We start from the raw sequence: 26,664 nt of genomic DNA, 5'->3' as shown, positions 1-26,664 counted from the left end.
TCCACCCTCAGACAGGCCCAGAGCCAGTCTGAGGCTCACAAGCAACAATGAGATCTCCATCCCTCAGGTCTCTAGGTGTGGGTGTGAGTTTGTTGAGACTGTTTTTATAGCTCACTTATGAAACATCGTCATACTTCAGAGAGAAGGCGCCATCACCCAGCGGCCATTAATTTTAGATCTGACTGTGGCCTTTCAAACAACTTCTTTACACATTTGTCCTTTAATTTGACACAGTAATACCATGCTCACATCATTTTGGTAAAAATCATTCATATTAGATTATATAATAGTGATTATTTTTAAACTGTGGATTCTTACATGACAAACAGCAAAGTCGAAATAAAAAGTTACAGGTGAGTTCCCAATGTGAATATGACCGAAAAACACAGATTACATTACAATTATGGTTAAAGAATCTGATGAAAAAGTCTTTAATTAGGAAACCATTTTATGCTGACTTTATCTATTTATTTATGACTTTTGCAAGTCTAAATATGTAATGCAATAAGTTTCTACCTGGTTGAAAGGACACAAAGTGTTGTTGAAGTCAGTCAAGTATGTAAGACGTCTGTTCAAAGTCTAACTCCAATGCTGCCATCTAGTGGACATTAATAATATTTTAAAAATCTAGGGAAACAAAGTCATCTTACAGCAAGAAATACCCATTAAAATTTCACATTTTATCGCTTAAAAATGTTACTGTTCTGTGGTTTTACTGCAAGGACAAAATTGAAAATGTAAGTTCCATGTTGAGTGCTTTGTGGTGGGTGTCTTTTTAGCTATGCATAATTCATAATGCCAAAAAAAATCCCTTATTCAGAATATGTCTGTAGGCCATGAATAAACAAAACCTATTGTTGCATAACAAACAATTCTGAAAAATTGGGATTCAGATGAATTTACCAAGTTGGGGTACCACTTGATTGTAATACCCACATATATCAGTCTCAGGTATTGTCTACCCATGCCTACCTGATAAGGCCCAGGTATTAAAATAACAACAGATGGAAGGTTAAGTCCAGCATTGGTGTTCTTCAAGCAGCAAGAAAGTACATGGAAAAACACAAACAACTACACTTCAATATTCAGAAATTTATTGGGGGAAAAAATCAACCTTACAGTTAAATTTAATTTGAATCAATGAAAAGAAAGTACCATTTCACTTTTACAGTAGTGACCTAATTTAGTATTTTGGGATTCCAAGACTAAAACTGCTTAAATTGGACAGAGGGAAGCGTTTTGCTATTCTATACAGTCTCTTTTAAGTGCATCTAGTTATGTTGCATTAGTTGTTCTCAGTACTGGAAAATGTTGACTGGATTATGGCCAATTAGAGGAGAGGGCATATCATAAAGCACTACCAAGGTCACTCAAGGTCAACAAACATCCGAAAACAACTTAAAAAAAGGAAATTTTCAATAATATTGTAATTTATTGAACGTGGCAGTATGTTTCACGTTACGTGGAGCTGAGTTTTCTTCACCTTCTTATTCATATCACCATCAGTTAATCTATATATTGAGTTTTAAGAAAGGAACTAAATATAAGCACTTGTTCAACAAAAGTCAATAACTTAAATCTTAATGTATTGGAAGATTCAATGAATCTCTTAAGATTTCATCTGGCCCTCCTCCTGTTATGATGAAAGCCATCAAGGGAGAGGACGATCCACATAAAATGTCTGTTCAAGGAAGTAAAACACATTGATCTAAGGAGAATATGAAACCATGAAGAGGCTTCTGAAGACATTAATGCCCTTGTTTGTCATATTGATGTTGTTCTTCGACATTGATTATTCACAAGGTTCATCCATTTTACCATCTTGCGCATTGAGAAGACGGTTTCATCTTAATGGCATGCACAAATCCGGTGATGTGATTCTGGGCGGACTGTTTGAAGTTCACTACACTTCTGTGTTCCCCAAGCTAACGTTCACCTCAGAGCCAAGTGAGCACATCTGCCAAGGGTAAGCTTCACACTCACCGTGGCTTGTTCACACACATGTGTTTCCTTCTTGTGTTTTCATGTAGCATTCTATGTGTAAGCTTTGACCCTCCAGGGTTCAGACATGCCATGACCATGGCATTTGCCATTGAGGAAATTAACAAAAACCCAACTCTGCTTCCCAATGTGACTTTGGGATATAGCCTTTATGACAACTGTGCCACCTTGGTAATTGGATTCAGTGCGGCGTTGTCACTGGCCAGTGGTCAAGAGGAGCAGTTCCTTCCTCAGGAGAAATGTTCAGGAGGTCCTCCAGTCCTCGGCATAGTCGGCGATTCTTTTTCAACGTTTTCTATAGCCACGTCCGATGTGATAGGCTTATTCAGACTTCCCATTGTAAGTTTTCTTTCTGAATTTCCGCTTTGCTTATAATGTATTTTACATGTACCACATCTTTGTTTGAGGTTTTCTACATAATGAAAATTTAACCTCCTTGTTTCTTGTAGGTGAGTTACTTTGCCACATGTTCTTGCCTAAGTGATCGTCGGAGGTTTCCGTCCTTTTTTAGGACAATCCCAAGTGATACTTTTCAGGTGTGACTGATTTCTAAATGAGATGATACGCAGGCGAAATTGCATTAATCTCATACTACATAGATTCAGAAGAATAGGCATGATCATTGTACAACTGTGATTTTATGAGAAGAAAGCAATGGTATCTCACACAGTGTGTCCACTTAGGTGCATGCAATGATTCAGATTTTAAAACGTTTTGGCTGGATGTGGGCTGGTCTGCTGGTCAGTGACGACGACTACGGGCTCCATGTTGCCCAATCCTTCCAGTCAGAGCTGACTCAATCTGGACTGGGTTGTCTTGCATACACTGAAATTTTACCGTGGGGTGACAACCCATCTGAGCTGCGGAGAATCGTCGAAGGAATGAAGAAATCCACAGCTCGTGTGGTTATCGTGTTTGGCCATCAGATCAATATGATCCAGCTGATGGAAGAGGTATCCCTCTTTCTTGTGTGCTTATTACTTACTGTTTCAGAGGCTAAATACTCTGCATAATTACATCTTCCCTGCAAAATACACTGTGCAGGTTGCGAAGCAGAACGTGACGGGTCTCCAGTGGATGGCGAGTGAAGCCTGGGCATCAGCGGCTGTGCTCCAAACCCCCCGTCTCATGCCGTACCTGGGTGGCACACTGGGCATTGCGATCCGTCGAGGAGACATTTTAGGACTTAGAGATTTCCTCCTGAGCACACAGCCTGGCAATAGCAGCAACAATCAGAACACTATGGTGAGATTCAACTTTGACCTATAATAGCACTGGTATACATTGTTGTCTTTATTTTGTAAAGCAGTTTTTTTTAATGCACTTTCCAGATAAGGCAGTTTTGGGAACACACATTTCAGTGCAGATTTGCTCCCCCTCCAGTAGACTGGCAAGAAGCCCGGGGAGCATTATGCTCTGGTGAAGAAGATTTGGAGAGTGTGCAGACTGAGTTTCTGGATGTTTCTAACCTCAGGCCTGAATATAACATTTACAAGGCCGTCTATGCTCTAGCACATGCCCTCGATGACATGCTGCAGTGTCAGCCAGGGAGAGGGCCTTTCAGCGGGCACAGCTGTGCCTCTCTGCAAAAACTGGAAGCTTGGCAGGTAGGGCATCAGTTTTCATTAAACCATTAGTATTTTCATCAAATCATGTTGCATTAGGATTTATAGTCAACCTGAACACCAGATAGTTTTAATTTGACTGAAAGTGTTCTATATTCGAACATTTGTTTGCTTGTGAGTGGCAATATCAGAATTTAGAAACAACAGACAAAAACCAAGCTTGATTCCTTGTCACAGTGTTGATCTCTTCACATTTCCAGCTGATGTATTACTTGGAAAAAGTCAACTTTACCATTCCCTTTGGGGATCATGTGTCATTTGATGAGAACGGTGATGCTCTGCCGATATACGACATCATGAACTGGCTGTGGCTCCCTGACGGTGGAGTTCAAGTACTGAATGTGGGCGTTGTTAAGAAGACAGCCTCTGGTGGTGAAGAACTCATTCTTAATGAAGAAAAAATCTTCTGGAACTTCAACAATAATCAGGTTGCCTTCATTTATTTTATTTGAAGTGCTGATTATAAGTGAGCTAGAATAAATCTGATTAGATGTTGTTTTTGTTTTTGTGTGTGTGTGTGTGTGTCTGCAGCCTCCTCGGTCGGTGTGCAGTGAGACCTGTAATCCTGGGACTCGCATGGCGAGGAAGAAGGGGCAACCTGTGTGCTGTTTTGATTGTGTTCCTTGTTCTGAAGGAAAGATTAGTAACAAAACAAGTTGGTATCATGGTTACAGTTGCATTCATATGAGTGAATGATCCCTTTGTAGCTGACATAAACACGTTGAGAGAATAGAAAGAAAACTGACAAGAAGTCTAAGTCACTTGATTTTCCTAAACGGTTTCATATTTAATCTAAACACCAGCTCCTCCATTGTGGTATGTTAATGAATCAAAAGTTACATCTTAAATTATGACTAACTGTAAAACCTGGGGGGTTTTTGTTCTCAGACTCTGTTGAGTGCTTCAGCTGTCCAGAGGATTTCTGGTCCAGCCCCCGCCGTGATCGCTGCATTCCTAAGACAACAGAGTTCCTCTCCTACCACGAACCTCTAGGTGTCTGCTTGACTACAGCTTCGTTGCTGGGAACGTGCATCTGCACTGCAGTTTTAGGGATCTTCACCTATCACCGCAGCACTCCCATGGTACGCGCAAACAATTCAGAGCTGAGCTTTCTGATTTTGGTGTCACTCAAGCTGTGCTTCCTGTGTTCGCTGCTGTTCATTGGACGACCCAGACTGTGGACATGCCAGCTGAGACACGCAGTGTTTGGAATCAGCTTTGTGCTCTGTGTGTCCTGCATCCTGGTTAAAACCATGGTGGTTCTGGCTGTGTTCAAAGCCTCCAAGCCAGGAGGTGGCACCTATCTAAAGTGGTTTGGTGCTGTGCAGCAAAGAGGAACGGTTTTTGCGCTCACATGCGTTCAAGCAGCAATTTGCACAGTGTGGATTGTGACTGCCTCACCGGTGCCACATAAAAACACTCAGTACCACAATGATAAGATCGTTTATGAGTGTGTCGTTGGGTCCACAGTTGGTTTTGCAGTGTTATTGGGGTATATTGGCTTACTGGCAATCATCAGTTTCCTGTTAGCATTCCTGGGAAGGAATCTACCGGACAACTTTAATGAGGCTAAACTCATCACTTTCAGCATGCTGATCTTCTGCGCTGTGTGGGTGGCCTTTGTTCCTGCCTACATCAACTCTCCTGGCAAATACGCAGATGCAGTGGAGGTGTTCGCAATCCTGGCCTCCAGTTTTGGCCTTTTGATGGCACTGTTTGGACCTAAATGTTACGTAATCTTGCTGAGACCAGAAAGAAACACCAAGAAAGCCATCATGAGTCGAGGAACCGCAAAATGTTAAGATTATTAGTTTAATTCTTATTTTCTCAAAGTCAGCCACACAAAAGAAGCACCAGAAATATAGTAGAAGCAAAAATTATGATAGCATCTACATAGGTTGTGCATTTTTTCTTGAGATTTTAATATCTGTGGGGGGTATTCATGAAGTAATTAAATATTATCTATGTTTTGACACATTTTGCAATAATTTGCAGTTATTTTTCAGTTAGTTAAGTTCCCCTCTCTCCACTTATAAAAGCTTCAGAGGCAAATAAGTTTAAATAGATAGTGACGTTTTCTAACAATAATAAAGAAAGCCATCACTGGTAATGGAAAATAATCTGTGTTACATTTGTATTGTTGCGGCTGCAAATAATTAATTAATAAACTATTTTAAATTGACTGTTTCTTATGTTGAAAATAAATATGCAATGCGCTCCAACATTCCATTTACAAATGCCAGACAAACAAATGGTACAATTAATATTTTGCTGGTTTATTACTCTCTTAAATAAATAATGAAGAAGAAAGCATTACATCCATATAGGCCACCCATGAGGCCACAACAATGCTCTGATGGGAGGGGTGAATAATTACACGGAGACAGGAAAAGGCTGCTGTAGTCCTCTATATAAAATTAGCTACGAGTCTTGCAGGCTGGCCGGTGTGGAAGGACAGTTATGGTGGCTTTATTTGTTAAATATTTCCTCATGAACGTCTATCAGTTCATGATTTATTCCTCCCTTTTCTTCTCCGAGTCTTCCTTTCTTTCCTCGTCCTGTAAGCTACTGAGAACGTTTTACCTCAATGGTCTGCACAAGCCTGGCGATGTGACCCTGGGAGGGCTGTTTGAGGTCCACTACAGCTCCGTCTTTCCTGAGCAGACCTTCACCTCAGCGCCACATCAGCCCAGCTGCCACGGGTGAGTATCCTGACCACACACACACATTGCTACAGAATCAGTTTTGATGACATGCTTCTTCTTCCCCTTCTGTTTTTGTTTGTTTGTTTTGTTTTTTAGGTTTGACACTCTAGGGTTCAGACATGCTATGACTATGGCTTTTGCTGTTGAGGAGATTAATAAGAACCCCAGTTTGCTGCCAAACCTGACCCTGGGATACAGCCTGTATGATAACTGTGCCACTCTTAGCATTGGGTTCAGCGCTGCCTTGGCAATGGCCAGCGGGCAGGAGGAGCGGTTTTCGATTCAAGAGAGCTGTTCAGGAACCCCTCCAGTTGTGGGAATTGTCGGTGATCCTTTTTCCACGTTTTCTATAGCTGCCTCAGACGTTTTAGGTTTGTACAGGCTGCCTATGGTAAGTAAAACCCACCAGAATATTTCAGTCAGTTGCAAGAAATGCTAAGCAAAATAAGCAAAATGTGAATTTATTTGTATATATATTTTTTCTTATAGGTGAGTTATTTTGCAACGTGTTCTTGCCTAAGCGATCGCCAGCGTTTTCCATCTTTCTTCAGAACGATCCCAAGTGACGCTTTCCAGGTGAACTTTACATTTATTCACGAATGTTAAAGGTATTTCTGGAATTAGGCCTCACAATGAACACGTCTATACTTTCGCTCCGTTTTCATCAGGTCCGTGCCATGATTCAGATTCTGAAGCACTTCGGCTGGACTTGGGCGGGCCTCCTGGTCAGTGACGATGACTATGGCCTTCATGTTTCCAGGTCATTCCAAACTGACCTGACTCGATCGGGCGGCGGCTGTCTGGCGTACACGGAGGTTTTACCGTGGGGAGACAATCCGAGGGAATATAAAAGGATTGTTGATGTTATGACAAAGTCCACGGCACGCGTAGTGATTGTGTTTGCACATCAGATGCACATGATCCAACTCTTGGAACAGGTCGGAAAAAAAAGACTTGTCAGAGTCATAATCCATATCAAAAAAGTTTTTTTTTAACTAAAACTGCATTTGATTCTGTGAAATTTTATATCAAATTTCAAAGTGACAAGATTTACAAACCTGATTTATGTATTTGATGTTGGCTTTAAAGAAACAAAATGCTCTTTGGTTTTAAGTAAAAATTGAGAAATTAAATGGGGTAATGTAATTCTTTATTATTATAGAGTTTTTTTAATACTATGCAAGAACTATAAAGTTGCATTTTTTTTATTAAAAAAGGAAAACTTTTTATATGAACTAAACAATTCTAATAATCAATATAATCAAAATCAAAAAGTGCACAGAATAGACTTTTTTTCAAAATTCTAAAACAAACTATATTGTGAGACTCAGGTGGTGAAGCAGAATGTGACAGGCCTGCAGTGGATTGCCAGCGAGGCCTGGACTTTACTCGAAGGTCTCCAGATCTCTGCTTTCACACCGTTTCTTGGTGGAACTCTGGGCATCGCTGTTCGTCGTGGAGAAATCCCAGAACTCAGAGACTTCCTGCTGAGAATTCATCCTGACCAGCACAACATCTCTGAAAACAGCATGGTGAGAGCTTGACTAAGTCAGACTGTGTGCAAACAGTGTGCAAAAAAAAAAGTGAGTTGAATTTATTCACGTCGGTGTGCAATTTAAAAAAAAAAAAATCTACCCCTTCATTTCAGGTGAAGCTGTTTTGGGAACACACGTTTCAGTGCAAGTTTCTGCCGCCTCCAGCAGGTTCGGTGGAAGACGCTGGAGCGCAATGCACCGGAAGAGAAGACCTGAACAGTGTGACTACTGACCTGCTGAATGTGTCAGAACTCAGGCCTGAGTATAACATCTACAAAGCTGTGTATGCGCTGGCACACGCTCTTAATGACATGCTGAGCTGCGTCCCAGGGCGAGGGCCTTTCAGCGGGAACACATGTGTGTCTTTGCAAACATTAGAGCTCTGGCAGGTCAGTTTAAAACTTACCGCTAACATCAATATTTATAATTTCTCTGGCTTAAAATACAAATATAACAACTACTAACAAAAAATTCTAACTGAGCCACATGTTTCAAATCTTAAACTTCAGATATGGGTGATATTTCTACAATGGGCCCATTTTAATTTTGTATACTTTTCAATGTGCTGTCTTGTGGCCTATATGAAAAAAATTAAACATCCTGATTTCTCAACATTTAAAATATTAACATCATCCCAAAATAACATTTAAGCAAGTATTTAATATAAGATGTTACTAAAAAAACAGAACATTTTTGAAAGAAAAACAAAAGTGTGGTTGGCTTAGTTGTGTTTTGGTGATAATTATAATGAAAGCAACAATTCTCGTTTATCGATTTAACATGTTTCTGTTTGTGTTTGCAGCTAATGCACTACCTGGAACGGGTCAACTTCACCACACCGTTTGGTGACCAAGTCACGTTCGATGAAAACGGCGACGCTTTACCAATATACGACATCATGAACTGGATTTGGCTGCCCGATGGAAGAATTCAAGTTCAGTGTGTCGGGGAGGTTCACAGGTCTGCGTCCAAAGAGGAAGAACTCACTATTGATGAAGTCAAAATCTTCTGGAACTTTGAATCTAAAAAAGTAGGAATTTTGGCTTTGCTTAATGATAGAGTCGGATGCTCACATTGAGTGAACATGAAATACTTCCTGTTTGGCCTTTTTCAGCCGCCCAGGTCAGTGTGCAGTGACAGCTGCCCCCCAGGAACACATATGGTGAGGAGGAAAGGAGAGCCTTTGTGCTGTTTTTATTGCGTCCCGTGCTCTGAAGGAAAGGTCAGCAACAAAACTGGTTGGTACCATTTTCACAGTTTGTTGTTTAGTGGCGTTTAAAACTCTGATGAAATCATGAATTTGTCCTGCTAGTGACTAAAACAAATGGCAGCTTTCCTTTTTTCTTCCTAGCATCTAGTCAGCTTTGATTTCTCTTAATTCTTGATCTTTTGGTTTGATAAAGCTGAAAATCTTTTAATGAAGCTTTTGGCAGGTTAAATGGCACACAATCACCACTCTTTGGTAACAAAAACTGTGTTTCCATTGACCATGGAAACACATGTTTAATAAAAACATTAATAAATGTTTTTATTAAAAAACATTTATTAATGTTTTTTAATAAATTTGGTTAATGGAGATACAATTAAAAAAAATTTAAAACTTGTTTTTTGATAAAATAAAATAAAAAAATTTTGGCGCTAGGATGATTTGGTTGGTTGACCGAATCAAAATTGTTTTGTTCCTCAAAATTATAATAGAAATCAAATCACATGAGTCACACGGTCAGTAACCAGATGCTGCCTCTGGCACAAACCACAAAGAAGATGGCAGGAAGTATTTTGAAGAGCCCAGCGCTGCATGTTTTTTTTTAATAACTTATCCTGTAAACAAGCTTATTTTAATTGTGCTTGTTGTTTAATGGAAACACCACAATTGTAAAATTGTGTTTATTCAACATTAGCTGAATACTGACAACATTTTGCACAAAGTTTGTAATGAAAACACAGCTAAAATAAATCAGTTGTAGTTTCTGCTTTCAACCATAACTTAGAGTTCCTCCAGTGCCTCCTCTGAACAGCAGAGGTCACTGTTGATAAAGTACTACCTCCACAAAGCAGAAGAAGAAAGCACTTTTATATATTAACATAAATATTAAAGCTAGCATAGACCCCTTATGATGGACACAAACTTTGGATCTGGCGTTCCCTCCCCCGGACGCGGGTCACCGGGGCCCCCCTCTGGAGCCAGGCCTGGAGATGGGGCACGATGGCGAGCGCCTGGTGGCCGGGCTTTTACCCACGGAGTCCGGCCGGGCTCAGCCCGAAGAGGAGACGTGGGTCCTCCTTCCAATGGGCTCACCACCTGTCGGAGGGGCCAAAGGGGTTGGGTGCATTGTGCTATGGGCGGCAGCCGAGGGAGGGGACCCTGGCGGTCTGATCCTCGGCTGCAGAAGCTGGCTCTTGGGACGTGGAACATCACCTCTCTGGTGGGGAAGGAACTGGAGCTAGTGGGCGAGGCTGAGAGGTTCCGGCTAGAAATAGTCGGCCTCACCTCGACACATGGCTCTGGTTCTGAAACCAGTCTTCTTGAGAGGGGCTGGACGTACTTCCACTCTGGAGTTGCCTACGGTGAGAGGCGCCGGGCTGGAGTGGGCATACTTGTTGCCCCCCATCTTGGCGCCTGTACGTTGGGGTTTACCCCAGTGAACGAGAGGGTAGCCTCCCTCCGCCTACGGGTGGAGGGACGGGTTCTGACTGTTGTTTGTGCTTATGGGCCGAACAGCAGTTCAGATTACCCACCCTTCTTGGAGTCCTTAGAGGGGGTACTGGAGAGTGCCCCTCCTGGGGACTCCCTTGTTCTACTGGGGGACTTCAACGCTCACGTGGGCAATGACAGTGAGACCTGGAGAGGCGTGGTTGGGAGGAACGGCCCCCCCGATCTGAACTCGAGTGGTGTTCTATTGTTGGACTTCTGTGCTCATCACGGATTGTCCATCACGAACACCATGTTCAAGCATAACTCAGGACGTTATGGGCCGGTGGGCGGAATACTTCGAAGACCTCCTCAATCCCACCAACATGCCTTCTGTTGAGGAAGCTGAGCCTGGGGACTCTGGGTTGGACTCTCCAATCTCTGGGGACGAGGTCGCCGAGGTGGTCAAAAAGCTCCTCGGTGGCAGGGACCCGGGGGTGGATGAGATCCGCCCGGAGTTCCTTAAGGCTCTGGATGTTGCAGGGTTGTGTTGGCTCACGCGACTGCAAAATCGCATTGACATCGGGGGCAGTTCCCCTGGATTGACAGACTGGGGTGGTGGTCCCCCTGTTTTAAAAGGGGGACCGGAGGGTGTGCTCCAATTACAAGGGGGTCACACTCTTAAGCCTCCCTGGTAAGGTCTATTCAGGGGTCCTGGAGAGGAGGGTCAGTCAGATAGTCGAACCTCGGATTCAGGAAGAGCAGTGTGGTTTTCGTCCTAGTCGTGGAACACTGGACCAGCTCTACACCCTCAGCAGGGTCCTGGAGGGTGCATGGGAGTTTGCCCAACCAGTCTACATGTATTTTGTGGACTTGGAGAAGGGGTTCGACCATGTCCCTCGGGAGGCCTTCTGGGGGGTACTCCGGGAGTATGGGGTACCAGGCCCTTTGATACGGGCTGTTAGGTCACTGTATGACCGGTGTCAGAGACTGGTCTGCATTGCCGGCAGTAAGTCGGGCTCGTTTCCGGTGAGTGTTGGACTCCGCAAGACTGCCCTTTTGTCACCGATTCTGTTCATTACTTTTATGGACAGAATTTCTAGGTGCAGCCGAGGTGTTGAGGGGATCCGTTTTGGTGGCCTTAGGATCGCATCTCTGCTTTTTGTGGATGATGTGGTCCTGTTGGCTTCATCTGAACATGATCTGCAGTTCTCAATGGAGCGGTTCGCAGCCGAGAGTGAAGCGGCCGGGATGAGGCTCAGTGCCTCCAAATCCGAGGCCATGATCTTGAGCCGGAAAAGGGTAGAGTGCCTTCTCCGGGTCAAGGGGGTCGTCCTGCCTCAAGTGGAGGAGTTTAAGTATCTGGGGATCTTGTTCACGAATGAGGGAAGAAGGGAGCGGGAGGTCGACAGGCGGATTGGGGCAGTGTCTGCCGTGAAGCGGGCGCTGTACCGGTCCGTTGCGGTGAAAAGAGAGCTGAGTCAAAAAGCAAAGCTCTCGATTTACCGGTCGATCTACGTTCCCAGCCTCATCTATGGTCATGAGCTTTGGGTCATGACCGAAAGAACGAGATCACGGGTACAAGCGGCCGAAAGGGGTTTCCTTCGCAGGGTGGCTGGGCTCTTCCTTAGAGATAGGGTGAGAAGCTCGGTCATCCGGGAGGGACTCAGAGTAGAGCCGCTGCTCCTCCACGTCGAGAGGAGCCAGTGGAGGTGGCTCGGGCATATGGTCAGGATGCCTCCTGGACGCCTCCCTGGTGAGGCGTCCTGGTGAGGCGTACCGGGACATGCCCGGTAGGACATGCCCAACCTATTGTGCAACTAGTTGCACAATAGGTTGGGAATCTTGCTACACACCATTATTTCCCAGCAACATTCAGTTGTGCTAAAGCTACCCACTCTAACTGAACCAATATACTTGTGCTAAATAGATGTAATTTTTTTACCCTCCCCCATACCCATCTTTTTGTCAGACGCCGTGGAGTGCTTTAGTTGTCCTGAGGATTTCTGGTCCAGCCCCCTACGAGATCACTGCATTCCTAAGAAAACAGAGTTCCTTTCCTTTCAGGAACCTCTGGGTATCTGTTTGACAGTAACCTCTTTGCTGGGAACGTCAATCTGCGCGATCGTTCTGGGGATCTTCACCTACCATCGCTGCACACCCATAGTACGAGCCAACAACTCAGAGCTGAGCTTCCTGCTCCTGGTGTCGCTCAAGCTGTGCTTCCTGTGTTCACTGCTGTTCATCGGACGACCCAGACTGTGGACATGTCAGCTGAGACACGCCACGTTTGGCATCAGCTTCGTGCTTTGCGTGTCGTGCATCCTGGTGAGAACCATGGTGGTTCTGGCTGTGTTCAAAGCCTCCAAGCCAGGAGGGGGAGCTTATCTTAAGTGGTTCGGTGCTGTGCAGCAAAGAGGAACAGTTTTTGCTCTCACTTGCGTTCAGGTAGCAATTTGCACAGCATGGATTGTCACCGCGTCACCGGCACCTCATAAAAACACTCAGTACCACAACGACAAGATCGTCTACGAGTGTGTCGTTGGGTCCATAATTGGTTTCAGCGCTTTACTGGGTTATATCAGTGTACTGGCCATCCTTAGCTTTGTGTTTGCATTTTTGGCAAGAAATCTTCCAGACAACTTTAATGAGGCCAAACTCATCACCTTCAGCATGCTGATCTTCTGCGCTGTGTGGGTGGCCTTTATTCCTGCCTACATCAACTCTCCGGGTAAATATGCAGATGCAGTGGAGGTGTTTGCCATCCTGGCCTCCAGCTTTGGCCTTTTGGTGGCGCTGTTTGGACCTAAATGTTACATAATTCTACTAAGACCTGAAAGAAACACAAAGAAAGCCATCATTGGTCATAGAACTCCGAAATGTTAAATGGCAGCTTATGTGCAATTTATTTTATCGCTGCAGCCTGTTAATAAAGAATTATTCATCTCTAACTCATTCACTGAAACTTAAAAACATTTATCAATAACATGATTTGGTGTGGTATGTACAAATATTTACTGGACTGAAAAATCGTGAGGAAAAAAATAAACATTCTGCCTTTTTGACCACAATTTTGTTATTTTTTTTCTTTAAAGCCCCTTTTAAGATACATGGAGTTCAAACTCATCAACTTTTAGATATTTGCACAATGTATCAGCTCAGAGAGACGTTTTGTTTGCTCAGTACAACTAATTTATATGTATATGTGCTTTTGTGTCTATCAAGCATTTTTTCCCCCCCAAATTGTTTGGTTTATCCCTCAATATTGTGAGCTAAATCCTGATTGGGATGTTCTTTGATCTTTTGAGCAAGAAAAATTTGAAGTATTGATATGACTTCAGTCCCGTTTTTAATCTGGTACTTATAAGATGTCACTTTCTCACTGTCAGTTCCCAGAATGCTCAGTGGGTGTTAGTTCACCCAAATCTTTCATTTAAAAAAACTGACCAAAAAAAAAATCAAGCATGGTGTACTTTGATCTAAAATTAAAAAGAAACATATGTGATCATGCTGAAACCATCCATCCATTTTCTTTCACCCTTGTCCCTCAGTGGGGTCAGGAGGGTTGCTGGTGCCCATCTCCAGCTAACGTTCTGGGCGAGAGGCGGGGTACACCCTGGACAGGTCGCCAGTCTGTCGCAGGGCAACACAGAGACACACAGGACACACAACCATGCACACACACACTCACACCTAGGGGCAATTTAGACAGACCAATTAACCTGACAGTCATGTTTTTTTTGGATTGTGGGAGGAAACCGGAGTACCCGGAGAAAACCCACGCATGCACAGGGAGAACATGCAAACTCCATGCAGAAAGACCCCAGGCTGGGAATTGAACCCAGAACCTTCTTGCTGCAAGGCAACAGTTCTACCAACTGTGCCACTGTGCAGCCCATGCTGAAACCATTTCTCCCATTTTTTGTTTACCAGCAACATAATTTGAAAACCTATTCAATGGTCAGGATTAACAATCTTACAATTGTTTCAAGTTTTGTGCAAATATATGTCTTGTTTGCCTTGTCCAGGATAAATAAAGATAAGAAAAGTGAAAAAAATTTACCTTGCCACTCACAGTCTCATTGTGTTGTTCATTTTACATTTAGTTGAATCTTGAAAAAAGTATAAACAGGTTGTTTAGTTCAGGGGAAAATAGTCAGATTTTCTTCTGAAATAGGCAGATTGATTTTCTGACTATTTTCCGACACTTTTAGCTGAATTTAGATAAAAAAAATTTTGATACCTTCAAAACAGAAAAATCCCCAATAGGTTTACACATCATTTATTGATATTTTTAATGCCAGTAAAAATGAATTCACACTCGTGTTTTTTCCACAGCATTTCTGAATAAAGCAATGCATCAGTGATGATGTAATGTTGCATATAAATTCATGCACTCTTGAATGAACAATATAAACATGTGCTAAAGGAGGAGGAGAGTTATGGAGGCTTTACTTTACGCATGTCGTTTCCTCTTGACTCTCAGTTTCGTGTCTGTGGCCTCATCCACGGATTCAGCCTGCCGTTTGCGGAGAAGTTTCCACCTTAATGAAATGCACGAGCCAGGTGACGTGGTCCTGGGTGGGCTGTTTGAGGTACACTACACTTCTCTTTTCCCCGACATCACATACACCTCGGAGCCAGAACAACCGAGCTGTGAAGGGTAGGTACATCATGGATGAGATTAACACCTCTGTATAAATTAAACTCTGTTCAGACTTTATAGAAATCAATATAAGTTAAATTGTGTATGTGGACACCTGTGACATGTAAAATTAGCCTTAATTCCTACGTTGTCAATATGATATGTGGCAATTTTTCCCCCTTTTTTACATTTATTGAGATATTTTGTTCTAGTTTTGACACTCTAGGTTTTAGGGATGCCATGACCATGGTCTTTGCTATTGAGGAGATAAACAAGAACCCCAGTTTGCTGCCAAACCTGACCCTGGGATACAACCTGTATGATAACTGCGGGGCGCTTGTTATTGGCTTCAGCGGTGCCTTATCTCTGGCTAGTGGCCAGGAAGAGGGGATTTCACCTCAGGAGAACTGTTCAGGGAATCCTCCAATTCTAGCCATCGTCGGTGATTCCTATTCAACATTTTCAATAGCGATTGCCAATGTGCTCGGTTTGTTCAAAATACCAATTGTAAGTTTGCTCTGTCCTTGGATTCACCTGCTAATTTCTCCGCTTTTTTTCCTTTTTGAATGTGAAATCTCTTGACAGTGTTTTGAAGGATATATTGTTTGTGTGTAATTGTAATGGTAGGTGAGTTATTTTGCCACATGTTCATGCCTGAGTGATCGTCAGCAGTTTCCGTCCTTCTTCAGAACAATCCCAAGTGATGCTTTCCAGGTGAGACACAGCTTGGTTCTGCACAAAACGTAAGATAACCTATTCAATAATGGGATTTACTCATATATTGAAAGTACATGCAGTTCCTTAAGCAAAAAAAGTCTTGTAATAAAATTATTGAAATAATTCCAGTGTTTATTGCTGCAGCATTTCAAATTGAAAATGTGAGGAAAAAGCTGATCTCTGTGGAAAAATGCTACAGTAGGAACCTATTGTTTTTGTTAAACTCACCAGTATCACGTTTTTAGCACCTCCACCTTTGCAGTACAAGATATTTCAACTGAAGCATTTTGTCATATTCATTGATTTAGGAACTTTTGCTTTAGCAACCGTCCTTTTCCTGGTATCCTGAGGTTTAAATATGGTGTTGAATATTGCGTGACATCTGCTGACCCTTCCTCAAAATGGTAAAACAAGCACAGATGTCATGTTTGCATTAAAGCGTCACTATTTACCAAATAATGCAAATTTGGCACTTTTAATGGACTTTTAATGCAAATTTTATAGCAACTTTCCATTAAAAGTGTCATTATTTACCGAATGACACTTCATGACAACAGTCACAAACATTTATAAAGACTTCTTCATGTTTATAACAGGTGTTATATCGTATTTATGACAGTGTCATCTTAGTCTTATGAACACCCTTTCAAATAAAGTGTTACCTAAAGCTCATATCAATTTTGACAAACAAGGCAGTTCTCAAGTTTCTATTCCCACCACAGAGAGTGAAGAAACTTAACTGAAGCAAAGAGTGGTGTCTTAGAGTCACAAAGTCTCCATGACAGGAACTTATTTCAAGACTTTTGCACACATTTTTAACCACAGGAGAACTTTGTACATCTTTTCTTTTTCTCATGTTTTCCCAGGTGAACGCCGTGATTCATATTCTGAAACACTTCGGCTGGACGTGGGTTGGCCTGCTGGTTACCGACGATGATTACGGTTTCTATGTGGCCCAGGCTTTTCAGTCGAGCCTCTCACAGCAGGGTGGCGCTTGTCTGGCGTATGTGGAGGTTTTGCCCTGGGATAGCAAACCTGTTGAACTTAAGAGAATTGTAAATTTGATCAAGACATCAACGGCTCGTGTTGTCATCGTGTTTGCTCATGAGATTCACACGTTTAGGCTGATGGAAGAGGTAAGAATTATTCTAGTCTTCAAACAAAGATGTATGGAGATAATTGAACTGCCCACAAAAAATGGCACCAATCAAGCCATTCATTTTCTAAACCTTGAAACATATTTTTAAAGTCTAAAGATGTGTTTTTGTAACGCAACACCCAGGTAGCAGAACAAAATGTCACCGGCCGACAATGGATAGCAAGTGAAGCGTGGGCGTCAGCAGCTGTACTCCAGATTCCCCGCTTCATTCCTTTCCTTGGCGGCACTCTGGGCATCGCTATTCGTCGAGGGGAAATACCAGGCCTCAGAGACTTTCTACTACAAACCCATCCTGATAAAAACAACAACTACGAAACTAATCTGGTAAAATTCAAAGGATTTTTGAAGGAATGCCACGTGGCAAGGACACAAATCTTTACAAATCTTAAAATCCTGCATATTTCTCTTTCTTTTTGGATGCGTTTCAGGTGAGACAGTTCTGGGAACACACGTTTCAGTGTAAATTTGATCCAGCCGAAGGGGAAGAAGATGTGAAAGCGCTGTGCACCGGTGATGAAGATCTTGATCAGGTTGAGACTGAGCTTTTGGACGTGTCCAACCTCAGACCTGAGTATAACGTTTACAAAGCGGTGTATGCTCTGGCTCATGCTCTTGATGAGATGCTGCGGTGTGAGCCAGGCAAGGGACCCTTTGTTGATCGGACCTGCGCGACTCTGCAAAGTCTAGAGCCGTGGCAGGTGTGACATCAAATTACGCTCTGGACAATAGAATAAACATCAGGTCAAGATTGCTAAGAAGTCTATTGTAGATTTTCATGAAACTCTGCTTGAGGTTTGTTGTTCTCTTCGTCCTTTTGTAGCTTTTGCACTATTTACAGAAAGTCAATTTCACCACACCGTTTGGTGATCAAGTGTCGTTTGATGAAAATGGCGACGCTTTGCCTATATATGATGTCATGAACTGGGTGTGGCTCCTGGATGGAGGAACCAAAATCCAGAACGTTGGCGAAGTGAAGAAGTCTGCCTTTGGAAGGGAAGAGCTTGTACTTAGCGAAAACCTAATCTTTTGGAACTTTGAATCAAAAAAGGTGACTTCTTTTTCTTAGCAGATAGCATTTAAATTAAGTATCGGTGTGTGCTAATGAGGAGTGACAGATTAAATCTCCTACCTCCAGCCACCCCAGTCAGCCTGTAGTGAAAACTGTCCTCCAGGTACACGGATGGCAAGAAAAAAGGGTCAGCCTGTTTGCTGTTTTGACTGCATTCTCTGTTCTGATGGAAAGATCAGCAATGAATCTAGTAAGTGTTATTGTCTTAACCTTTAAGCAAAAACACATAATGTGTATAGAAATGTCAGTTTCTTCCTCTTTTTCAGATGCCAGGGAGTGCATTAGTTGTCCAGAGGATTTCTGGTCCAGCCCCCAGCGAGATCACTGTCTCCCTAAAGAAACAGAGTTCCTCTCCTACTATGAACCGCTTGGGATTTGTTTGACAACTACTTCACTACTGGGAACATTCATCTGCGCTGTCGTTCTGGGGATCTTCATCTATCACCGCAGTACACCCATAGTACGAGCCAACAACTCAGAGCTGAGTTTCCTGCTCCTGGTGTCGCTCAAGCTGTGCTTCCTGTGTTCTCTGCTGTTCATCGGACGACCCAGACTGTGGACATGTCAGCTGAGACACGCAGCGTTTGGGATCAGCTTTGTGCTCTGTGTGTCCTGCATCCTGGTTAAAACCATGGTGGTTCTGGCTGTGTTCAAAGCCTCCAAGCCAGGTGGGGGAGCCAGTCTCAAGTGGTTCGGTCCAATACAGCAGAGAGGAACCGTCTTCGCTCTCACTTGCATCCAAGCAGCGGTCTGCACTGTTTGGATCATCTCTGCTTCACCGATGCCACATAAAAACACGCAGTACCACAATGACAAAATAGTTTATGAGTGTGAAGTTGGTTCAACCTTTGGATTTGCCGTTCTACTTAGCTACATTGGCTTACTAGCTTTCATTAGCTTGATGTTAGCGTTTTTGGCACGAAATCTTCCGGACAACTTTAATGAAGCCAAACTCATCACTTTCAGCATGCTTATCTTCTGCGCTGTGTGGGTGGCCTTTGTTCCTGCCTACATCAACTCTCCTGGTAAATACGCAGATGCAGTGGAGGTGTTCGCCATCTTGGCCTCCAGTTTTGGCCTTTTGGTGGCGCTGTTTGGACCTAAATGTTATGTAATCCTGCTCAAACCGGAGAGAAATACAAAAACCGCTATAATGGGCAGAGGAACCACCAGATCTTAACGTGTCTTGTCTTGTTCATGCAAAACAATGTGGAATTTTTTATTACGGACTTTGTGATATTTAGTATTTGGCTCTATTCCACTTTTTTTTTTCTCCTAAATTGGTTTGATACTTTGAGTTAGTGAGATTTTTGGTTACATCTAATAAAAAGGTATGAAAAACTTTGTTGAATTTATTTGAGTGATCGTAAAATTTCATTTTATGCTTATTTGCAAAGGCACTACCCATACATAATCCACATAGAGGATTGTGCACAAAAACCTTACATTGAATCACTGACTGAATTTGAAAACTCATTCAAGGTTTCCAAATAAACGTTATTTTCAAGCACCAGTCTGTGACACTACGGGTTCAAAACACTAGTGCCCAAGGAGCGAATGATGCTGCATTTCCTCCCACTGAAACGAAGCTTCGTGTGATCAGGAAACCTTTCGTTCAGAGAGTTCTGTGGATCACCTCGATTAGAGAAATGTTCCCTGATTTCAAAACTTTGGGTGAAGTAGCTTGTAATTCCAGTCTGCCATATGATGTATGATTGCACAAGGTGGGATCTCTTTTCAGCTCATTCAGACTGAAGAGCATTTAAGCTGAATAATAATTGAATGATTATTAATGAATGAGTCATCAGTATCATTTTAACATTTTGCATATTTTTTTTACCCAGTAAGTCTAAATGATAGGCAACGAAAAAGTCTAGCCTCGACTCCAATTCATTGAGTGAAGACTTGAACTTTGATGTTCACAGAAACACTTTTTATTATTTGATAGAGTTTGAGCTAATTTACAATGAAAGATAAGTAAAATTCTGCCTCCATATGTTCAAAGCAAATAGACACACCCCTGAAAAGCTTGGAGCTGAAATTGCAGGGGAAATTTAAAATATTGACTTGGGGGTTTTGTTAAAAACGCATGCCATACATCGGATTTTCATTTGTAAAATATTTGTAAATCCGTGCATCATTTCATTGAGTTTCAAGAATAAAAGTAAAAAATACTTAGTTTAGAAGATAGATGCTCCAGACTTTTACACACTCAGTGTTACAATGAAATTTTCACTGTATTTTTCACGTCTGCGTTACGTCCAGCCCCTCTGTTTCTTATTGGTGCTCAGAAACTTAAACACTGAAGGGAATCATGTTAAAGACATGACACCGCCTAGCATATAAAATTAAGTAACTGTACTGAGGGTAAAAAGACATTAGGGGATAAGGGCAGTAATGGGGCGTTTTCAGAACACATCCCTACTCTTGAGTGTTTGCTTTCTTTTCGCGTGCTGTGTGACCCTCTCCCTTCCTTCGACATGTGATTTGAGGAGAAAGTTTTATCTAAACGAGATGCACAAGTCAGGCGATGTGGTAATAGGAGGACTGTTTGAGATCCATTACACTTCCGTCTTCCCCAAACTGACTTTTACATCAGAGCCACAGCAGCCCGTCTGCAAAGGGTGAGTATCACACACACACGGTGAAACAGTCACGCTCAGAGTATCCTTCATTCTCACACCTTCTTTGATTCTTGCTTCCTTATTTGGTCGTAAACTGATGTGTGTCAAACTCTGTGTGCTAGCTTCGACACGTTAGGGTTCAGGTACGCCATGACCATGGCTTTTGCTGTCGAAGAGATCAACAACAAGTCCAGCCTTCTTCCCAACCTGACCCTGGGATACAGCCTTTATGATAACTGCGGTGCGCTCGTCATTGGATTCAGCGGCGCCTTATCCCTGGCCAGCGGCCGAGACGAGCAGTTTCTGCTCCGCCAGAACTGCTCTGGAAGCCCTCCCGTTCTGGGCATTGTTGGCGATCACTATTCAACTTTTTCGATTGCCATTGCCAATGTGCTAGGTTTATACAACATGCCTATTGTAAGCTTTACTGTGCTTTACCTTATGTAATAAGAAAAGCTTTTAATTTCCATTAAATTCGCCTGTTATTTTGTATTTTTTTTTTATTTAGGTGAGTTATTTTGCCACATGTTCCTGTCTCAGTGATCGGCAGCGCTTTCCCACATTCTTTAGAACAATCCCAAGTGATGCTTTCCAGGTAAAACCTTTTTTTTCCCCCCCTTTTGAGGACCTATATTTGTCTCGGACAGCAGAAGAGAACTGCTACCAAAAGAGACATAATTTTTTTATGCTGTCTGGATTGACAATATTGATGTTTATTCAAAGTGCACAAAGCCCCAAATATCTTGATTCCTGTGCTTTCCCCCCAGGTGCGTGCCATGATTCATATTCTAAAGCACTTTGGTTGGACATGGTTTGGCCTGCTGGTCAGTGACGATGACTATGGACGTCATGTGGCCCAGTCTTTCCAGGTCGACCTGGCTGAGTCTGGCGAAAGCTGCCTGGCCTACCTGGAGGTTTTGCCTTGGGACAATAACCCAGGTGAACTAAGGAGGATTGTAAACGCGATAAAGACATCAACAGCTCGTGTTGTCATCGTGTTTGCACATGAAATTCACATGATTCAACTAATGGAGGAGGTTAGAAATCTACTAGGTTAGAAATGTATTTCCTAGACTTGTATTTGGAAGAAAGGCATTGTAGCTTAATACAAACATCTGTTGAGCTTCTATGTATTCAGCATGAGACGCACCTCTGTCTTTTAAATCATTATACAGGCTGGTTGGAAAACAAAAATTCAAGTGACACACATTTGATATCATCAGGTGGCACAGCAGAACGTAACTGGCCGGCAGTGGATTGCTAGTGAAACCTGGACATCAGCAGCTGTTCTCCAGACACAGGAACTCACGCCGTACCTCAGCGGCACGCTGGGCATCGCCATCCGACGAGGAGAAATACCCGGGTTCCTGGACTTCCTGTTGAAAATACGCCCCGGCCCGAATGACACCAGCGAAAATAGCTTGGTACAACCCCAGCCTTGAAATGTATCTACTCTGAGATAGACATCAAGTTATTCGTGATGGTGGAAGTAGATCTTTTGTACAGGTGAAGCAGTTCTGGGAGCACACGTTTCAGTGCAAATTCAACCCAGCGGACAGGGAAGACGGGGAATCCGTCTGCACCGGCCACGAAAACATGGAACTGGCGGAGACCGAGTTTTTGGACGTTTCCAACCTCAGGCCTGAGTACAATGTCTACAAGGCAGTCTACGCTCTGGCTCACTCCCTTGACGACATGCTGCGGTGTGAGCCGGGCGAAGGACCTTTTACTGGGCGCAGCTGTGCCAGTTTGCAGGCTGTGGAGCCATGGCAGGTGAGCATCTATTTCTGAAGCGGCTGCTATGCTTGGAAGGGTTTGTTTGCATATTAAAATCACTTAGAAGAGACACGCCTAATGATGGAAGTAATTTGTATTAGTATCTCATAAGAGCAACATGGCTCACCACCCAGGGTGCCATTCTATCAGGGAGTGGTACAAGAACTTAAACATGTTGGGGTGCAGAATGAGTTTTGGATTGGTTCCACCCATTGATTGTATAGTTATTCAGATTTCATTCTATTGGTCAACATACTTTCATCCAAATAATTTGCTCTTACACAAGAAAACATCTGCTGTATAAGTGTTGTAGCTGTTTGCTGCTCGAGGTTAACTCGCCTGAAACATTCGGTCTGCTCTGTGTTGTGGTTTTTTTGTTTGTTTTAAACATATATGTGCAGAGCCAGCTTCTCACTTTTTGTTTGTTTTTGTTCCAAATTACCCACTAGATCAAAAACAATGGCAATATGTTACACGGTGATCTGCAAAAATTAGGCATTGTATTTTATGACAAGCCAGTTCAAACAGCAGGTGTTTTCTCAGCGATGGTGTTTCTTAAGGATATAATTTGTCATTTGCAACTTTTTCAAATGCAAATAAAAGCTGTGCGTCCTCTGGGTAAGACTCGGGTTAGGAACCTACTGGGGCTCGCAGAAGTCAAACTAAATGAAAAAAATACTGAAAAATTGCAATTTACACTTTAAATCTAAAAGGAAATTTAGTAGGAGATTAAAAAGGACTTGCACATGGTTAAAAATCCCCCCCAAAAAAAACCGATAGGTAATTGATGGTGTTTGTGCTATCACAAAGAGGTTGAAAAGTTTGGAACTTACTGCTTTAGTTCATTTGATCCTTAAAGAGACAGTAAACGTATTTAACGTTAAACTACTGATAAACTTTTGTTTCTGACTGAATCTGTATTAAGTCTCTCCTCCGTTTGTAGCTCTTACACTATTTGCGAAAGGTCAACTTCCCAACTGAATTCGGTGATGAAGTCTCATTCGATGAGAACGGCGATGCTCTGCCCATATACGACGTGATGAACTGGCTGCGACTGCCTGACGGAAAGATTAAGATTCAAAATGTTGGCGAAGTGAAAAAGTCTGACGCTGGAGGTGAAGAACTCACACTTAATGAGGACAAAATCTTCTGGAACACCGATTCAAAGAAGGTTGTTTTTTTTTATTCGCAAAGTTCTTTCATATGTAATTGAAATTAAGAAACACATTGTCATATATTTGTTTTCCTTTAAATTTCCAAGCCAATCCGCTCAGTTTGCAGTGAAAGCTGTCCTCCAGGCACTCGAATGGCCAGAGAAAGAACACGACCTGAATGCTGCTTCAGCTGTGTCTCCTGTTCTGAGGGAAAGATTACCAATAAGACCAGTAGGTGGTAATGTCTTTATGTATGCTATTGAGTTTACTTTCAGAAATTTTTTTAAAGTTCACACACACACACATATATATATATATATATATATATATATATATATATATATATATAATTTTTTTTTTTTTTTTTTTTTTTTTTACATATTTCTTCAAATTGTCAATATGTCGTAGCAGGATAATCTGATGGCATCAAGCTCTTCTGCTCTGTTCTTGTGGTCCTACAGCCATCTGCAGAAATGCTCTACTCAGTCAGAAACAACCAATCAGAGCCTGGATTGGTTGTTTCTTACATATGTAATTACATATGTAATTACAATATGTAATTACATATGTAACAACATATTGTTACAATATGTTGTTTGTCCACCATTTGCACAGCTGTGGCATGTACACAAGCATAACTGTCAGCGCTAAGACATTCTTCCAGGCTCTGATTGGTTGTACATGCCACAGCTGTGCAAATGGTGGACAAACAACATATTGTTACATAAAAACTGTTTATTTGCCATCTGAGCATTTATGGCAGGGTCTGTTGTGGAGAAGGAGCAGATAGCATGGTGGATGGTGTGAGCAGCGCATACACAGGGGTGACTGACACTGCTAAAATCTTCCTCCCTCATCTGATTGGTTGTTTTGAGTGGGGCGGGGGCAGAAAAACCTTGTGACAATCTTTCACAGATTATCTGTCTCATATCATACTGTCACAATGTGTGACAAAGAAATGTGTAAAAAAAAAAACAAACATTTTTTATGAAAGTTAACTTGAACTTTATCACAATTATCTAAGTGCATTAATTACATACAAACTGATGTCAGTTTCTTTCTGTAATTTATAGTGGTTTTCGTTTTACTGCAAATACGAATACAAGATTTAAGATTTAAAAATTACATCATAATAATATGAAAAATATAAATATTGGGTTGATGGGAAAGTAGATTAATTAATGCTTAAAGGATGGTTTTTTTTCTTTGAGACTTTTTTTCAGAATACATGTTCAGTTTATTGAACATGTCTGTGTTTCATTGTCTTGTTCTTTCTGTCAGATTCCTTGGAGTGCTTCAGCTGTCCAGAGGACTTCTGGTCCAGCCCACAGCGAGATCACTGTGTTCTTAAGCAAACAGAGTTCCTCTCCTATCAGGAACCTTTAGGGATCTGTTTAACAACCACTTCACTGCTGGGAACATTCATCTGCGCTGTCGTTCTGGGGATCTTCATCTATCACCGCAGTACACCGATAGTACGAGCCAACAACTCAGAGCTGAGCTTCCTGCTCCTGGTGTCACTCAAGCTGTGCTTCCTGTGTTCTCTGCTGTTCATCGGACGACCCAGACTGTGGACATGTCAGCTGAGACATGCAGCGTTTGGGATCAGCTTTGTGCTCTGTGTGTCCTGCATCCTGGTTAAAACCATGGTGGTTCTGGCTGTGTTCAAAGCCTCCAAGGCAGAAGGGGGAGCTTATCTTAAGTGGTTCGGAACTATGCAGCAAAGAGGAACAGTTCTGTTTCTCACCTGTATTCAGGCAGCTATATGCATCACTTGGCTTGTCTCCTCTTCACCCACCCCCTATAAAAACACCAAATACCACAATGACAAAATAGTTTATGAGTGTGCAGTCGGCTCCACTATTGGCTTTGCTGTGTTGCTGGGATACATCGGCATATTGGCTCTTCTCAGCTTTGTGTTGGCGTTTATGGCGAGGAATCTTCCCAACAACTTCAACGAGGCCAAACTCATCACCTTCAGCATGCTGATCTTCTGCTCTGTGTGGGTGGCCTTTGTTCCTGCCTACATCAACTCCCCGGGAAAATACGCAGATGCAGTGGAGGTGTTTGCTATCCTGGCCTCAAGTTTTGGCCTCTTGGTGGCGCTGTTTGGACCTAAATGTTATCTAATTCTGCTCAAACCAGACAGGAATACAAAGAAGGCTATCATAGGTCGATACAGGAAGTCATAACAATTTCACTTGTTTTTATGCTTTTGTTAATAGTCATGTAAGAACTATGAATAAATATTTTAATGTAACTATAAATAACACTAACTCTCTTTGCAATTGATATTCTCTTTTTGTCCTATGGAATAATTAAAAAAGCTTAATTTTTAGTAAAGTTTTGGGTCACTCCTCCAAATAACTCCATTCAGATCTGTCAATAAATTCAATGGTCACAGATTTATGAAATACAACACCAATGAGTCCAGTCATGAATTGTTCCAAGTAATTATCCTCCATTAAATCAGCTGGGCAACTTAAAATCACAGACTTCCTGCAAGCTTTGAAGGCAGGAAGTTGCTTCAGTGATGTCCAGAGCCAGTTCAAATACTACTGTTGTGTACAATTTTCAATTTTAGTGAAAAATGAGAGATCAGCCAAGAAAAAAAGTCAAATAAAACAATGCTATTGTTTTGTTGAACAGTGTACAATCGATAAAGCATTTTTTAAAGCATTTTAATAACGATAACTAGTACTAATAAGTCTTCTTCCTTTTTGTTTTATTCAGTAGATTGTTCTTTGAATGGTTTGATTATTTTTGCTTTTGCAGTCTGCCATAACTAGATTCTGCTCTGACAAAATAATCAGAGAGGAAACTAAAATGTTATATTTGTTTACAAACAAAACCACAAAACACACTTAGGACTAAAAACTAGACTAAATGGACATTTGCATACAGTCACATGAAAATTTGCAATAAAAATACACACAGTAAAAAACTACATGTTTAAGAATATTTTCACACCGTGGCCTTCCAGACAAAGTGTGCAGTTTTTGTTAGTTTGTAACTTTGTATT

The 26,664-nt window shown here is 42.1% G+C and overlaps 3 protein-coding genes across 5 annotated transcripts; all 3 read left to right on the top strand.

Annotated features, from left to right (window-relative positions):
• The first annotated feature begins 1,084 nt into the window (after window positions 1-1,084).
• LOC103474236 (extracellular calcium-sensing receptor-like) lies at window positions 1,085-5,748 on the top strand. The gene is made up of 9 exons (XM_081614851.1): window positions 1,085-1,951; window positions 2,031-2,340; window positions 2,451-2,537; window positions 2,685-2,954; window positions 3,046-3,246; window positions 3,333-3,608; window positions 3,827-4,054; window positions 4,158-4,281; window positions 4,515-5,748. Exons 1-9 carry the CDS (start codon window positions 1,728-1,730, stop codon window positions 5,426-5,428), a joined length of 2,634 nt encoding a protein of 877 aa, XP_081470977.1. The 5' UTR covers window positions 1,085-1,727; the 3' UTR covers window positions 5,429-5,748.
• A 115-nt stretch (window positions 5,749-5,863) lies between these two features.
• On the top strand, window positions 5,864-19,406 carry LOC103474233 (extracellular calcium-sensing receptor-like). Of its 3 annotated transcripts, XM_081614848.1 has the most exons (10): window positions 9,017-9,104; window positions 14,985-15,161; window positions 15,356-15,650; window positions 15,771-15,857; window positions 16,727-16,996; window positions 17,143-17,343; window positions 17,448-17,717; window positions 17,840-18,067; window positions 18,155-18,278; window positions 18,355-19,406. In XM_081614848.1, the coding sequence occupies exons 2-10, from the start codon at window positions 15,052-15,054 to the stop codon at window positions 19,266-19,268; spliced, it is 2,499 nt and encodes an 832-aa protein (XP_081470974.1). In that variant the 5' UTR covers window positions 9,017-9,104; window positions 14,985-15,051; the 3' UTR covers window positions 19,269-19,406. The 3 variants fall into 3 exon arrangements, with proteins under 3 accessions (XP_008423286.2, XP_081470974.1, XP_081470973.1); XM_008425064.3 differs by lacking the exons at window positions 14,985-15,161; window positions 15,356-15,650; window positions 15,771-15,857; ... (4 more) ...; window positions 18,155-18,278; window positions 18,355-19,406 and adding exons at window positions 5,864-6,328; window positions 6,428-6,722; window positions 6,821-6,907; ... (3 more) ...; window positions 8,669-8,896; window positions 12,471-14,537 and having other exon boundaries at window positions 8,981-9,104; XM_081614847.1 differs by lacking the exon at window positions 9,017-9,104 and having other exon boundaries at window positions 14,849-15,161.
• A 996-nt stretch (window positions 19,407-20,402) lies between these two features.
• LOC103474264 (extracellular calcium-sensing receptor-like) lies at window positions 20,403-26,344 on the top strand. Its single transcript, XM_081614846.1, has 9 exons — window positions 20,403-20,712; window positions 20,835-21,129; window positions 21,221-21,307; window positions 21,480-21,749; window positions 21,936-22,136; window positions 22,219-22,485; window positions 23,432-23,659; window positions 23,750-23,873; window positions 24,924-26,344. Exons 1-9 carry the CDS (start codon window positions 20,486-20,488, stop codon window positions 25,832-25,834), a joined length of 2,610 nt encoding a protein of 869 aa, XP_081470972.1. The 5' UTR covers window positions 20,403-20,485; the 3' UTR covers window positions 25,835-26,344.
• Window positions 26,345-26,664: the final 320 nt, after the last annotated feature.

The sequence above is a fragment of the Poecilia reticulata genome, chromosome 13 (genome assembly GCF_904066995.2).
Source record: "Poecilia reticulata chromosome 13, P_reticulata-male-v2, whole genome shotgun sequence".
NCBI classification, from domain to species: domain Eukaryota; kingdom Metazoa; phylum Chordata; class Actinopteri; order Cyprinodontiformes; family Poeciliidae; genus Poecilia; species Poecilia reticulata.
This window is presented reverse-complemented; position numbering and strand designations above follow the sequence as displayed.